This window comes from Schistocerca cancellata, chromosome 1 (genome assembly GCF_023864275.1).
Source record: "Schistocerca cancellata isolate TAMUIC-IGC-003103 chromosome 1, iqSchCanc2.1, whole genome shotgun sequence".
Taxonomy (NCBI): domain Eukaryota; kingdom Metazoa; phylum Arthropoda; class Insecta; order Orthoptera; family Acrididae; genus Schistocerca; species Schistocerca cancellata.
In genome coordinates, this window is record NC_064626.1 from 770,835,666 (window position 1) to 770,850,610 (window position 14,945).

A 14,945-nucleotide genomic window follows, 5' to 3' on the forward strand; every position below is an offset into this window, starting at 1 on the left:
ACTCTGGCTGTCGTCACAACAGGAGAGCCAGCATACGTTGTACAAGATCCCAGCATCTACCTGTCCCAGCACATGTCAGGCGGTGTGCATCCAAATCGATGACGGCACAGTGCGGACACTAAGGGTTGTTGAGTGAGATGGATGGAATGGAGGCACTGGTGTGTGGCTAATTTGCCGTTCACCACCACATACTACAGGGAACGAGCGTACGTGGGCAGGTATGGGGTGCGAATGGCTCCCCACACCCTGGTCCAGCGGATGGTTGGTTGTTCGACATTTTTAAGGGGTTGTCATGCCTGATAGATGTGGTAGTAATCTCTCGTGCTCGGCGTCCTCGTCGCTGGTAGATCCTCAGTCATGTAACTCAGTTCGATCAGAAAATCGCGGATGTGAGCAAGAGATGGAGCTATGTAGCCCACAGTGACCGGTGGATGAAGATCTCGTGGCGCAACGATCTGTGGCAGCGTCCCCATCAAACTGTCGTTGGTCGCGGTCCATGCGAGCCGCATCGTCCACAGGTACAATGCCCACGCATGGTTGTGGATGTGAGTCAACCCCAGGCCCCCTGTCAGTGGAGGCCTTGTTAAAGTAGTGTAGTGAACTTTGAATATATGACCTGCACTCACAAATTGTCTATACCCCACCTGGAAAGTGCAGGCCATGGCGGCTGTTAGCGGTAAAATGTGCGCAAAATAATTAAGTTTGGATGCTAGGTAAGTGTTGACATAACGCAAATTCGGAGAATCATATCCATATTGTGGAATCTACTATCACAGAGCAGCGCTTGTGTCCTGTCAGGTGTAGAAGGCCTCTCCCGACATACATGTATGTCATCTTGCGCATTTTGGCGACGCTGCCTGATACCGTGCCATAGCGGCACAAACCACTGAAGCGTCTCTTGGATTTTGTCACTCGACTGCACCAAGAGCACCACGTCGTCTGCGAAGGCAGCACATCGGAAGGTCACATTTCGAATGCTGCTGCCTTCCAGTCATTGTCAAAGGCCATGGGGTGCAGGTCCCAGGACCACCGTGAAGAAGACTCCTGATAAAGGACATCCCTGTCACACCGACCATCCAAGAGTGATGTGTTCAGTCTGATGTCCATTGATCATAATCCGGGAGCACACCCTGTGGATTAAGCGGAATATCACCCTTGCAGACACCTGCGAGATGCCCGTGTGTTCGAGCACAGCGTGAAGGAAACTGTGGTCAATACAATCAAAGGCGTGACCAAAATCAACAGTGACAAGAGTGCCTCGGAGGTAGCAGGCTGCTGCTGCTGCCACCGCCATAACGCCACAGTAGGCACCAAGCGCCCTGTGGATGTTGTTTCCTCCGCATAAACATGTCTGGTGGGAATGGATCATGTGTCTGATGGTGGTCTGAAGACAAGTGTGGAGGATGCACCCGAAAAGTTTATAATCCGCATTCAGTAGTGTTAGAGGACAACAGTCGTGACATTGGTGAGAACCTCTCGTTTTGGGAACTGGTATCATGATGCCTTCGATTAAATCTGTGGGGATGGTAAAATCGTCGCAGAGGAGGTCTTGAAACATCTGAATCCAATGAGCGCCCATCAGGGGATAGAAGGTGCGGTAGAATTCGTTTGGTAAGCCGTCTGGGCCCGGTGACTTGTTGGGGGCCCCACATGCCAAAGCCGCTGTTAAGTCTTCAGCAGTTGTGGGAGCCGTCCGGGGCCTCTACTCTGGGGCCAGGCAGACCGCACACGATGTCTTCGTACTCGCAAACAGTCTGTGGGTTCTCAGCCTAAAACGACTTGTAATGCTGGAGGAAAGCCGAAGCGATGGCACACTGTGAGTTGATGTGCCCACCCTCTACTGTCTCTACTGATGTTATAAGGTGGTGCTTGCCGTGGCGTCTCTCTCTGATAGCGTGATATACGGATGCCATTTTGGTGGGGATTGTATCCTGCACCCTTGCCCAGACTGGGGTTCCATCAAAATGTTCTGCGGTGAGACAGAATAGGTGAGCTTTGAGATGATTAACCCCTGTCTGCCATTCACATGATGGTGGCTGGTTCATGAGTTCTCTCAGTGCAGTGTAATAAAATTCCAACGTCGCCCGATGCCAGCATGCTCTGTCACGGCCATATCCCATGAATGTCTGTCGGAGGGCCGGCTTGGCACGGTGGAGCCACCAATGTAAGGTGCAAGGATGTGCATGCAAACTCTGGAGGCAGCGATCCCACAGAGCAGTGATCCTCGTACAGATAGGAAATGTTCAGCGTCCATGGACTGTGGCTGCAGTATTTGAGCTGTCGGGGGAGTGTGACTGAACAGATGTACGCCAAATGGTCGGTGAAGACTGTCGGCCACAGTTCTGCATCGCTTGTCATGGCACGGAGTCCTCATGAGACGTATATCTGGTCAAGGCAGCTTGCAAAGGTCCCCGAGTTCGAGTCTCGGTCCAGCACATAGTTTTAATCTGCCAGGAAGTTTCATATCAGCGCACACTCCACTGCAGAGTGAAAATCTCGTTCTGGAAACATCCCCCAGGCTATTGTGGCTCAGCCATGTCTCCGCAATATCCTTTCTTTCAGGAGTGCTAGTTCTGCAAGGTTCGCAGGAGAGCTTCTGCAAAGTTTGGAAGGTAGGAGACGAGGTACTGGCAGAACTAAAGCTGTGAGGATGGGGCGTGAGCCGTGCTTGGGTAGCTCAGTTGGTAGAGCACTAGCCTGTGAAAGGCAAAGGTCCCGAGTTCGAGTCTTGGCCCGGCACACAGTTTTAATCTGCCAGGTTGTTCCCACCATGGCGGCAACACCTCATGCAGATGGCAGGTACGTAACTTACGATGCCTCGATGCCATCGTGTAATAGGCTGGCAGTTCCGCCAGCACTGTTGCTTGATGGGATGCTGTAGGCTGTGTATCCATAAATATTCAGTTGCAGATCTGGATGGACTTCTTAAAGGAGGGTGATATCCAGGTCCGCCACCCAGAGCATATCATGGAACATGCGCATTTTGATGACCAAGGATATGCTGTTAACGTTGATTGTGCTCACATGGTAGGATCGGGACATCTAAATGCAAATAGCGGCCTCTTGGTGATAATGGGTCTGTTTGGCTACTCTTTCTTTGCGGCATGTATCTTTAATGCGGCCCTTCTATGGGTGTTAGGCTCTCCCTGTGTGGTGTGCCGGTCCCGTGCAGTGAAGAAATGTCAAGGGTGTCTTGTGCGTCTTCTGCCTCCATTTCAGCAGCCCAGTCACCGAGCAGTGATGGAGTCAGTGACGGCGCGTCGTCATGGGCGTTGTGCTCCATCACCTGGTCTTTTTTCTGAGGGGCTCCGGCATGGGAACATCTGCGCTGGGTGAGGCCGCTGTCCTGTCCGTGGTGTCAGATGCCTGCCTTAGGGCAGTGCTGGTAGATTCCGTTGGCAACGTCATGTCAGAAATGACATCGGCAGGGTTCTCCCTGTCTCCGCCCTGTTTGTCATCTGCCGTTGAGAGGTGGCGTTTCTTATGACACTTTGGCAACTGTTGTTTCTGCGTCTGTATGTCTGTGTCCGTTGAAGGCCTGGGATCAGTACCGTCGGCCATAAGCTGGTATCCAGAACCGATGCCTCTGGTACGACGACGGTGACAGTGGTGGTGTTGGTGATGGTTGCAAGGGTGTCTCGTCGTGCGGCTCAGCAGTCACGGTGGTTTCAGCGGCTAAGCTCGCGGGCACATTTGACTGCAGCAAGGGCGCAGCATATGTGTCATTCCACTTACAGATATCGGTAGCCCTGTCTCAGAGGGTAATGCATTTGGTATCCTCACCTTTCGCTGTTGGCTGCTTCTCTGGGTCATTCCAATGGTGCTAGTGTGGTCAACAGTTCCATGACAGTACTTGCCTGCTCTTCCCATTGTTTGATTGTTCTTTTTCCCATACTGGAATAACATGTACACCGGCACTGCCAGTGGACAAAGTGGTTTATTAGTCAGTCCTTGCCCTCCGCTTCCCCTTCCTGGTTGACTTTCCTGGGTGGGTCTCAGCTGCCCTCAAGCTCAACACTACATGAGACTTTCATCAAATCCGTCCACAAGCCCATGACCTCGATGTCATAGCTAATGGTCCATGAGCACCTTACATATTGCCACCAGCTATGGCTTTGTGGACCCCATCATTGTGAGCACTTCCCAGGCAAGGATTGACTTTCCAGTCTGTATTAAAGAACTTGGACGCATGTCCCCAGAAACTGTGTATTTAGTTCTGTTTCTAAGTTAATAAACAAACAGCTGTTATCTGTGCATTTGGATTGTCACCTGTCACATCCCTAGGCTACCAACACTAAAAATAGCTATATGTGATATAGTAACAGAATATTGTTAACACAGTACACAGATTTAGTTCCTACAATTTCCCTGTCTTTTGTTAATATATACGTTGACTTGTTCCACATCCCTGAATATTTTCCTTCTTGATGGATTAATTAATGAATGTATGTGACAGTGTACTGGTGAAGCACTTATGTAGTAGTTGACGTCAATTCGTATTACAGTAGACATTTCAGAGCATTTCAAAATTATCTTAAGTGTGTTCTGTACTGAAACATTAATTAGCATGTAAGTTGCTTAAAATACTTCAGGCAGTCTTTTTTATATTCATATGTTTTCTGTATTTCTTGCTTCTGGAACACTTGCAGACAGAATCAGGTGTCCAAAAATTCTGAGCACCATGTTGTTGGGCAGATGTATTACATTAAGATAACAATGGAAAAGTAAGACAGTCACCCTGATTTTGTTCCCATTGCTGAATCATTTGGGGAACAAGATAAGACGATTTTAGTGAAGTCTGCGTACCTACACTGAGTGTTCAGACATTCCCATTACAAATTTCTAGGACTTGTAGAAGGGGGTGAGTACATAACATTTTGAATAGAAACCCATGTCTAGAAATGCCTATTTCCATTCTATGACAGCTTCAATTAAGATGTTTAATTAATCCACTTCTGCTTGAGGAAATGAATGAGGAGGGATGCAGTACTATTATTAGGTAACAATTCAAATAAGCATGTTTGTTTGAATTAACACTTAAACATTACGTGTGTACATTATTCCAAAACAAAAGAGAACCCAGCATACTGTACATACAGAACAGTACTGGTAGATTACAATAGTGGATTGGTGTGGCAACCACCAATGTGGTTATACACACTGTACCTATAAAGAATGATCTGGTATACACACTCTATCCCACCTGGTGTCTTCAATTTCTAATGCAGCAGCCAGAACTTGCACCAGCAGATCTTGTAGATTAAACTTTATATATGATTCAACAAGAAGTAGTTCACAGGAGTTAAATCTGGCAATCATAGCGCCACACAGTCCAACATGATTGGCCTATCCATCTTTCATATTATCATCTGTTAAGATGTCTCTGAACCACATATGGGAAGTGAGCTGGTGGACCATCATCCTGAAACCACATTTCTTGATGGATATTCAGTGGCACAGCTTCTAAGTACGGGTCCAATATATTGGCTGGACCCATAGCGAGCAACTTTTATAAGTGGTACAGATGTAATTGCTGCTCACCCAAAATGTCCCAGATGATACTGTGACTAACACCCATTGCATGTGCACTTGTTTGAGTACTCATTTCTTTGTTTGAGTACTCATTTCCTTCAACACGATGCAGTGCATATTCTTCAAATTCAGGCGTCCTGCCTCCTCACAATGGAGGTCCCTGTTGTTGGAGACCACTGTGCAACTTGGGCAAAATGTTTGTGCAATGGCATGCTACATTGCAGAAAACATTCATCAAACAGGCAACTAGCAGCTTTTTTGTTACCTTGAGAATTGCCATACACAAGGAGCATGCCTGTGTATTCCAAAGATGTGTGCTGAACCATGTTTACTGTATCGGAGCCACACAGGCCTCACAGCAAGGCAGATGTTAAGTGACATTGCGTGACCATCTGACATAGTACATGTCATCTTGTCTACCACACTGCATACTAGGACAAGCAATTCTGAGACTTTTCTCTTCTCCTCAGCAGACATGGATGCATTACACATCTGAACTGAAACCAGTACGTTTCCGGACATGGGTTCCTATCCCTTCTATAAGTCCTACAAGTTTGTAACAAGAGTTTCCGAACACCATGAAGGTTCAGATCCACACTGTTTTCTTGTATGTAGGAGGGTGCACACATGTGTGCACACATATAATTGAGAGCACCAGATGAAGCTGGTGTCATAGTGATGCTTTAGGGGTAGCTGGGCAAACCGGTCACACACTATAATTCAGATTGTTCAGATTGTCACACTGACCTTTAATTTTCTAATGTCTGTTACACTTTAACTCATGCATAATGAAATGATTCCTGCCTATGTCAGTTCAACAGCTTTTTATTTGTTTTAAACAGTTTTCAAACTGACCTCAAAATGTTGAGAATTATGATGCCCTCGACTTGTGGCAGTTCCACATGCTTTCCATCAACCTCTAGACGAACTTCTTTGTGAAGGTCTTTGCACATTTTTCGTCCAACCATCTTACGAAGTCCCATTTTCACATAGACTCCTTTATTGTGTAACCTGTAACAAATGATAAAAGATAAGTTGAAAACAGATGCATCATAGGAATATTATTAACAAGGAGCAAGTTTACAAAAATGTCATTGATCACACAGAAACCTCTGTGAAGGTTCATTTAACAGTTCTGTTATGACCATTACATTTCTTTCATTCAGTTTTGGGATAGGTAATGGCATTGCTCCTATTCTCTGCTTGCAAGTTCTGTACACAAACATGACATTATATGAGTGGTAAAACTCCCTTCCTGATATGCTAACTGAAATACACAATGAGAGATATGGAGTCCATACAAGGGGTAATAAGTAACTCAACAGATGATATAGTAATAGTTTAAAGGGAAATGGTTATAAGTACAATATAATTTTAACAAAGAAGACAGTTATCAGATGTATATTCCAGTCCACAAATTTTCTTTGAAATCAACTAATGACATGACACAAGACAAGAACATTTGCTGTAAAAGACACCTAATGGAATTGTGACACATATGCAAGATATACCTCAAAGCCACCCATAGAGAGACTTACTGTGTTTAGTACCTCTCTGCTGGTGGCAAACAGAATGCTAGTACTACATGTGACAACCAGGCATGGAAATACGGGATGAACAATGAATTACCCATACTGTTCATCTGACTACCTACAGTACTTTTTGGTAATATCTTCCATTGTTAGACAAGCATCTTTTGGAGATCAGCATTGATGAATAATGCTCATGTTTGGATGTTACATGCGTATTCAATCAAAATTAAATAGAGGAAGATGTGGCCACTATAAATAAATAATGTCCTCTTGTTGCAGGTACTCATCCTCCAGGGCAACCACGTGTGTTCACATTAACATCCATTACATGGAACCTAGCTCTACATTAACCATGAAAAAGACATACGTACCACTGCAGGATTTCATCATTGCATTGACATACATGCCTCTAACTGACACTGTCCCTAACAAGAACAATTGTCTCACAATGTTGGCTCCTTTGCACAATAACAACAGGAATTTGACATGCCCCAAGGGTATGGCTGAAGAACAGATGGAGAGAATCACTTTCCTCAATAAATTGCTACTTGTCTGTGAAAGGAGCACAGCCTCATATTTTCTGAGTCCACTGAAAGTGGCCAGAATCACAGTTGCCACACCTGAAACTCTTTTGTGTGTGGAGAATGCATCTTGTTGTGTCACTGAGAACATAGAGCATCTTCTAAAAACTAACATTATACCACCAAGTAAGGAAATCTGTGGGCCAGGATCTGCTGTGAGGTCTCTCGCCAGTGCATCTGCTGTATTGAGTAACTTTTTTGAGCATTTAAGTCAAGATAACAATCCTGGTCATGGTACTATCACGTACTTGACTTTCACTTTAGTGCCACAGAAGGTTTCTCTCTTCCTGCAATCTTCTCACATTCATGAATTATGAAATTCAAGTGCAGGAGGACCACCTTTCTCCGACTTTGACCAGCCTCTAGTCTGCCAATGCTCCAACCATACATAATGTCGTCCATATGTGTTTCTTGTGCCTTTCTGCTTGCCTACAATTCTCTATGTGTAAAATGAACACAAGATGCAGTCAAAAGTACTAATAACAGACATCTGTGCACATATGTGTGTGTGCAAGTGTACACCTGTCCTTTTTTCCCCCTAAGGTAAGTCTTTCCGCTCCCGGGATTGGGGTGACTCCTTACCCTCTCCCTAAAACCCACATCCTTTCGTCTTTCCCTCTCCATATGTGTGTGTGTGTGCGAGTGTATACCTGTCCTTTTTTCCCCCTGAGGTAAGTCTTTCCCCTCCCGGGATTGGAATGACTCCTTACCCTCTCCCTTAAAACCCACATCCTTTCGTCTTTCCCTCTCCTTCCCTCTTTCCTGACGAAGCAGCCGTTGGTTGCGAAAGCTTGAATTTTGTGTGTATGTTTGTATGTCTATCGACGTGCCAACGCTTTCATTTGGTAAGTCACATTATCTTTGTATATATATATATATATATATATATATATATATATATATATATATATATATATATATATATATAAAAAATAGAGGGAAACATTCCACGTGGAAAAAAATATATCTAAAAAGAAAGATGATGAGACTTACCAAACAAAAGCGCTGGCAGGTCGACAGACACACAAACAAACACACACAAACACACAAAATTCAAGCTTTCATAACAAACGGTTGCTTCGTCAGGAAAGAGGGAAGGAGAGGGAAAGACGAAAGGATGTGGGTTTTAAGGGAGAGGGTAAGTTTGGCCCAAACTCTTTGCCTTTACAAATGTCTGCTTGTGTCTGTGTATATGTGGATGGATATGTGTGTGTGTGCGAGTGTATACCTGTCCTTTTTTCCCCCTAAGGTAAGTCTTTCCGCTCCTGGGATTGGAATGACTCCTTACCCTCTCCCTTAAAACCCACATCCTTTCGTGTTTCCCTCTCCTTCCCTCTTTCCTGATGAAGCAACCGTTTGTTGCGAAAGCTTGAATTTTGTGTGTATGTGTGTGTTTGTTTGTGTGTCTATCGACCTGCCAGCGCTTTTGTTTGGTAAGTCTCATCATCTTTCTTTTGTATATACATATATATATATATATATAAAAATAGAGGGAAACATTCCACGTGGGAAAAATATATGTAAAAAGAAAGATGATGAGACTTACCAAACAAAAGCGCCGGCAGGTCGATAGATACACAAACAAACACAAACATACACACAAAATTCTAGCTTTCGCAACCAACGGTTGCCTCGTCAGGAAAGAGGGAAAGACAAAAGGATATGGGTTTTAAGGGAGAGGGTAAGGAGTCATTCCAATCCCGGGAGCGGAAAGACTTACCTTAGGGGGAAAAAAGGACGGGTATACACTCGCACACACACACACACACATATCCATCCGCATATACACAGACACAAGCAGACATTTGTAAAGGCAAAGAGTTTGGGCAGAGATGTCAGTCGGGGCGGAAATACAGAGGCACAGATGATGTTGAAAGACAGGTGAGGTATGAGCGGCGGCAAATTGAAATTAGAAATTAGCGGAGATTGAGGCCTGGCGGATAGCGAGAAGAGAGGATATGCTGAAAGGCAAGTTCCCATCTCCGGAGTTCTGACTGGTTGGTGTTGGTGGGAAGTATCCAGATAACCCGGACAGTGTAACACTGTGCCAAGATGTGCTGGCCGTGCACCAAGGCATGTTTAGCCACAGGGTGATCCTCATTACCAACAAACACTGTCTGCCTGTGTCCATTCATGCGAATGGACAGTTTGTTGCTGGTCATTCCCACATAGAACGCTTCACAGTGTAGGCAGGTCAGTTGGTAAATCACGTGGGTGCTTTCACACGTGGCTCTGCCTTTGATCGTGTACACCTTCCGGGTTACAGGACTGGAATAGGTGATCGTGTACACCTTCCGGGTTACAGGACTGGAATAGTCTGTTACCCCCGGAAACCATCCTTGTGACCATTGATGCCACTTCCTTATACACAAATATTCCGCATGTCCAAGGCCTCGCTGCGATGGAGCACTTCCTTTCACGCCCTCTTTCCTGATGAGGCAACAGTTTGTTGCGAAAGCTTGAATTTTGTGTGTATGTTTGTGTTCGTTTGTGTGTCTGTCGACCTGCCATCACTTTCATTTGGTAAGTCACATCATCTTTGTTTATATATATATATATATATATATATATATATATATATATATATATATATAGAGAGAGAGAGAGAGAGAGAGAGAGAGAGAGAGAGAGAGAGCGAGAGCGGGGGGAGGGGGGGTGGATGTTCATAACTTAAAGGATAGGGATGATCAAGCTCTAAAACATATTATAAGCCCCATCAGAACCACTGATAGCCTTGGGAGAGCGAGCCATGACGGAACTCTTCCATTTGGTGCAAGATATACGAGACAGGTGAAATAACTCCAGACTACAAGAAGAATGTAGTAATCCAATTCCAAAGAAAGTAGTTGTTTATAGGTGCAAAAATTACTGAACTATGAGTTTGATAAGTCATAGTTGCAAAATAATAACATGAATTCTTTACAGAAGAATGGAAAAATGGTGGATGCCAACTAGGATACAGCGAGCGTTGGAGGTTTGCAGCCCTGCATCCAGGCAACTAGCATGAGTTTTTCTTGATGCAATAATTTACCAACAGCCATATGTATTGTAGAAATTTATTTTATGAACTTCTTATGTGCTATCACTTTTGGCATTACATTGAAACTGGTAGCACATAAGAAGCTTATACAGTCGTTTCTGAAAGTATTTGTATGGACTGTAGCCATGTATGGAAGTGAAACATGGACGATAAATAGTTTAGACAAGAAGAGAATAGAAGCTTTCGAAATGTGGTGCTACAGAAGAATGCTGAAGATTAGATGGGTAGATCACATAACTAATGAGGAGGTATTGAATAGAATTGGGGAGAAGAGGAGCTTGTGGCACAACTTGACTAGAAGAAGGTATCGTTCGGTAGGGCATATTCTGAGGCATCAAGAGATCACCAATTTAGTATTGGAGGGCAGCGTGGAGGGTAAAAATTGTAGAGGGAGACCAAGAGATGAATACACTAAGCAGATTAAGAGGGATGTAGGTTGCAGTAAGTACTGGGAGATGAAGAAGCTTGCACAGGATAGAGTAGCATGGAGAGCTGCATCAAACCAGTCTCAGGACTGAAGACCACAACAACAACAACAACAGCTCAATTCATGGAATCAATACTAGAAATAAGAATAATCCTCACAAGGATTTAAAGTCACTTACTATTGTACAAAAAGGTGTGCATTATTCAGGAACACACATTTTCAATAACTTGCCAGCAGCCATAAAAAGCTTAACAACCAATGAAATTCAGTTTAAGAGAAGCCTAAAGGATTTATGGTGGCCAACTCCTTCTACTCCATTGATGAATTTCTCAGTAGAACCAACTGAATTGTATATATATATTCTGCACCATTTCAGTGATGTGTTCATTGTAAATAAGTATTGTAGTAGTTCTATTATACACTCCTGGAAATGGAAAAAAGAACACATTGACACCGGTGTGTCAGACCCACCATACTTGCTCCGGACACTGCGAGAGGGCTGTACAAGCAATGATCACACGCACACCACAGCGGACACACCAGGAACCGCGGTGTTGGCCATCGAATGGCACTAGCTGCGCAGCATTTGTGCACCGCCGCCGTCAGTGTCAGCCAGTTTGCCGTGGCATATGGAGCTCCATCGCAGTCTTTAACACTGGTAGCATGCCGCGACAGTGTGGACGTGAACCGTATGTGCAGCTGACGGACTTTGAGCGAGGGCGTATAGTGGGCATGCGGGAGGCCGGGTGGACGTACCGCCGAATTGCTCAACACGTCGGGCGTGAGGTCTCCACAGTACATCGATGTTGTCGCCAGTGGTCGGCGGAAGGTGCACATGCCCGTCGACCTGGGACCGGACCGCAGCGACGCACGGATGCACGCCAAGACCGTAGGATCCTACGCAGTGCCGTAGGTGACCGCACCGCCACTTCCCAGCAAATTAGGGACACTGTTGCTCCTGGGGTATCGGCGAGGACCATTCGCAACCGTCTCCATGAAGCTGGGCTACGGTCCCGCACACCGTTAGGCCGTCTTCCGCTCACGCCCCAACATCGTGCAGCCCGCCTCCAGTGGTGTCGCGACAGGCGTGAATGGAGGGACGAATGGAGACGTGTCGTCTTCAGCGATGAGAGTCGCTTCTGCCTTGGTGCCAATGATGGTCGGATGCGTCTTTGGCGCCGTGCAGGTGAGCGCCACAATCAGGACTGCATACGACCGAGGCACACAGGGCCAACACCCGGCATCATGGTGTGGGGAGCGATCTCCTACACTGGCCGTACACCACTGGTGATCGTCGAGGGGACACTGAATAGTGCACGGTACATCCATACCGTCATCGAACCCATCGTTCTACCATTCCTAGACCGGCAAGGGAACTTGCTGTTCCAACAGGACAATGCACGTCCGCATGTATCCCGTGCCACCCAACATGCTCTAGAAGGTGTAAGTCAACTACCCTGGCCAGCAAGATCTCCGGATCTGTCCCCCATTGAGCATGTTTGGGACTGGATGAAGCGTCGTCTCACGCGGTCTGCACGTCCAGCACGAATGCTGGTCCAACTGAGGCGCCAGGTGGAAATGGCATGGCAAGTCGTTCCACAGGACTACATCCAGCATCTCTACGATCGTCTCCAAGGGAGAATAGCAGCCTGCATTGCTGCGAAAGGTGGATATACACTGTACTAGTGCCGACATTGTGCATGCTCTGTTGCCTGTGTCTATGTGCCTGTGGTTCTGTCAGTGTGATCATGTGATGTATCTGACCCCAGGAATGTGTCAATAAAGTTTCCCCTTCCTGGGACAATGAATTCACGGTGTTCTTATTTCAATTTCCAGGAGTGTATGTTTATTACCTTATAAATAACTTTTTTAAATTTATATTCAGTGCATTAATGCGATCTTAGTAAATGAGTGTTTGTAAAATGATTGTTTCATATATATATTCTTTCAAAAATAAATAAATAAAATATATAAAAAAGAAAAAAGACCGTCATTCCACCTGGGACCTGTGGAAGGTACATTAGTTTATTTCTTTCAGTTGTAAATATTTGTCATGTATTATTGTTTTTCTGACATGTTCTACATCCTGGAGAACCTCCTCACTACGGATCAATTGGAATGAAAGTAAATCTAATCTAAACTAGGGAAGATCAGTTTGCATTCAGGAGAAATGTAGGAAAAAGCAACACAATACCGATCCTACAACTTATCTTAGAAGACATGTTAAGGAAAGGCCAACCTATGTTGTAGCATTTGTAGACTTAAAGAAAGCTTTTGATAACATAGACTGCAATACTCTCTTTGAAATTCTAAAGGCAGTAGGGGTAAAATACAGGGAGTGAAAAGCTATTTACAACTTGTACAGAAATCAAACAGCAGTCATAAGAATTGAGGGACATGAAAGAAACCAAGGAAAATTTTGGAATCAGAATTAAAGTTCAGGGAGAAGAGACAAAAACTTTAAGGTTTGCCAGTAACATTGTAATTCTGTCAGAGACAGAAAAGTACTTGGAAGAGCTGTTGAATGGAATGGACAGTGTCTTGAAAGGAGGATACAGGAATTATACTTGGAAATGGGACTATTTGGGCAGCAAAATAACTGATGATGGCCAAAGTAGAGGGTGTATAATATGTAGACTGGCAATGGCAAGAAAATCATTTCTAAAGTAGAGAAATTTGTTAACATCTAATATAGATTTAAGTGGTAAGAAGTCTTTTCTGAAGGTATTTGTCTGGAGTGTAACAATGTATGGAAAAGAATCATGGATGATAAACACTTTAGATAAAAAGAGAATAGACGCTTTCAAAATGTCGCACTACAGAAGAATGCTGAAGATTAGATGGGTCTATCATTTAACTAGCAATGAAATACTGAACAGAGCTGGGGAGACAAGAAATTTGTGGTGCAACTTGACAAAAACAAGGGACTGGTTGATTGGACATATTCTGAGACATCAAGGGATCACCCACTTAGAAGGGAAGTGTGGGGGTAAAAATCATAGAGGGAGACCAAGAGATGAGTACAGCAAGCAGATACAGTAAGATGTAGGCTGCAGTAGTTATTCGAAGATGAAAAGGACTGCACATAATAGAGTAGCATGGGGCTCTAAATCAAACCAGTCTTCAGACTTAAGACCACAATGACAACATACACAGAAAATGGTAGTGCACAACATATTCTAACCGTTCCTAAACAATTTATAATGTTAATGTTATGACATCTGCTTAGGACTGCGGCACATGTTCCTCACTTTGGGAGACCCAAAAGTAACTAGAATTTCTTTGCTGTAGCCTGAGGGATGTTTTTATGACAATTTCTCTTATTCGACTTCTACTTGCTATTCTGAATCATCAGACCATCTGTCAACTATGGTGAAGTATCAAATAAGTTCCAGTGCTTGTTTTCATAAATGCTGTTTCACATGTTGAGCAATTTTGTTTTTAAGAGCTCAAAACATTTCCTTGTTTCTTTTCATTTCAGGAAACTGGAAAAGTTGCAAGTGTTGTTGTGGAGAAGCAGCCAATCCTTCCAGCACCACAATGCAGACTATTTTTTCTGCAATGCTTCACACAATCATTTTACCACTTAAAAGTAGTAATACTGGTTAACAGTGTTACAGTGGTGGACAAAATCACGGTGAACTATCCCCACCACATTGAAAAAAACAAATCAGTATTATATTCACATTGATTTTTATAAGAGACTTTGAGCCTATGACAACATGATATTACTATTTATTACATTTAATGAAGAATGAATGACTTGCAAGAATGACAGCTCTCTACCACTTATGAAGCAGCGTATAAAATTTCAGCACGAGCACCCTTCACAA

General features: G+C 44.4%; 1 protein-coding gene across 8 annotated transcripts in view; it reads right to left on the reverse strand.

The window, feature by feature from the left end:
• The window catches only part of LOC126186955 (diacylglycerol kinase theta), a 703,899-nt gene that overhangs the window by 44,157 nt on the left and 644,797 nt on the right, over positions 1-14,945 (reverse strand). For all 8 annotated transcript variants that reach the window (XM_049928254.1, XM_049928253.1, XM_049928259.1 and 5 more), the window contains one exon: positions 6,388-6,543. In XM_049928254.1, the coding sequence (XP_049784211.1) occupies positions 6,388-6,543 (156 nt within the window). The remainder of the gene's footprint in view (positions 1-6,387; positions 6,544-14,945) is intronic.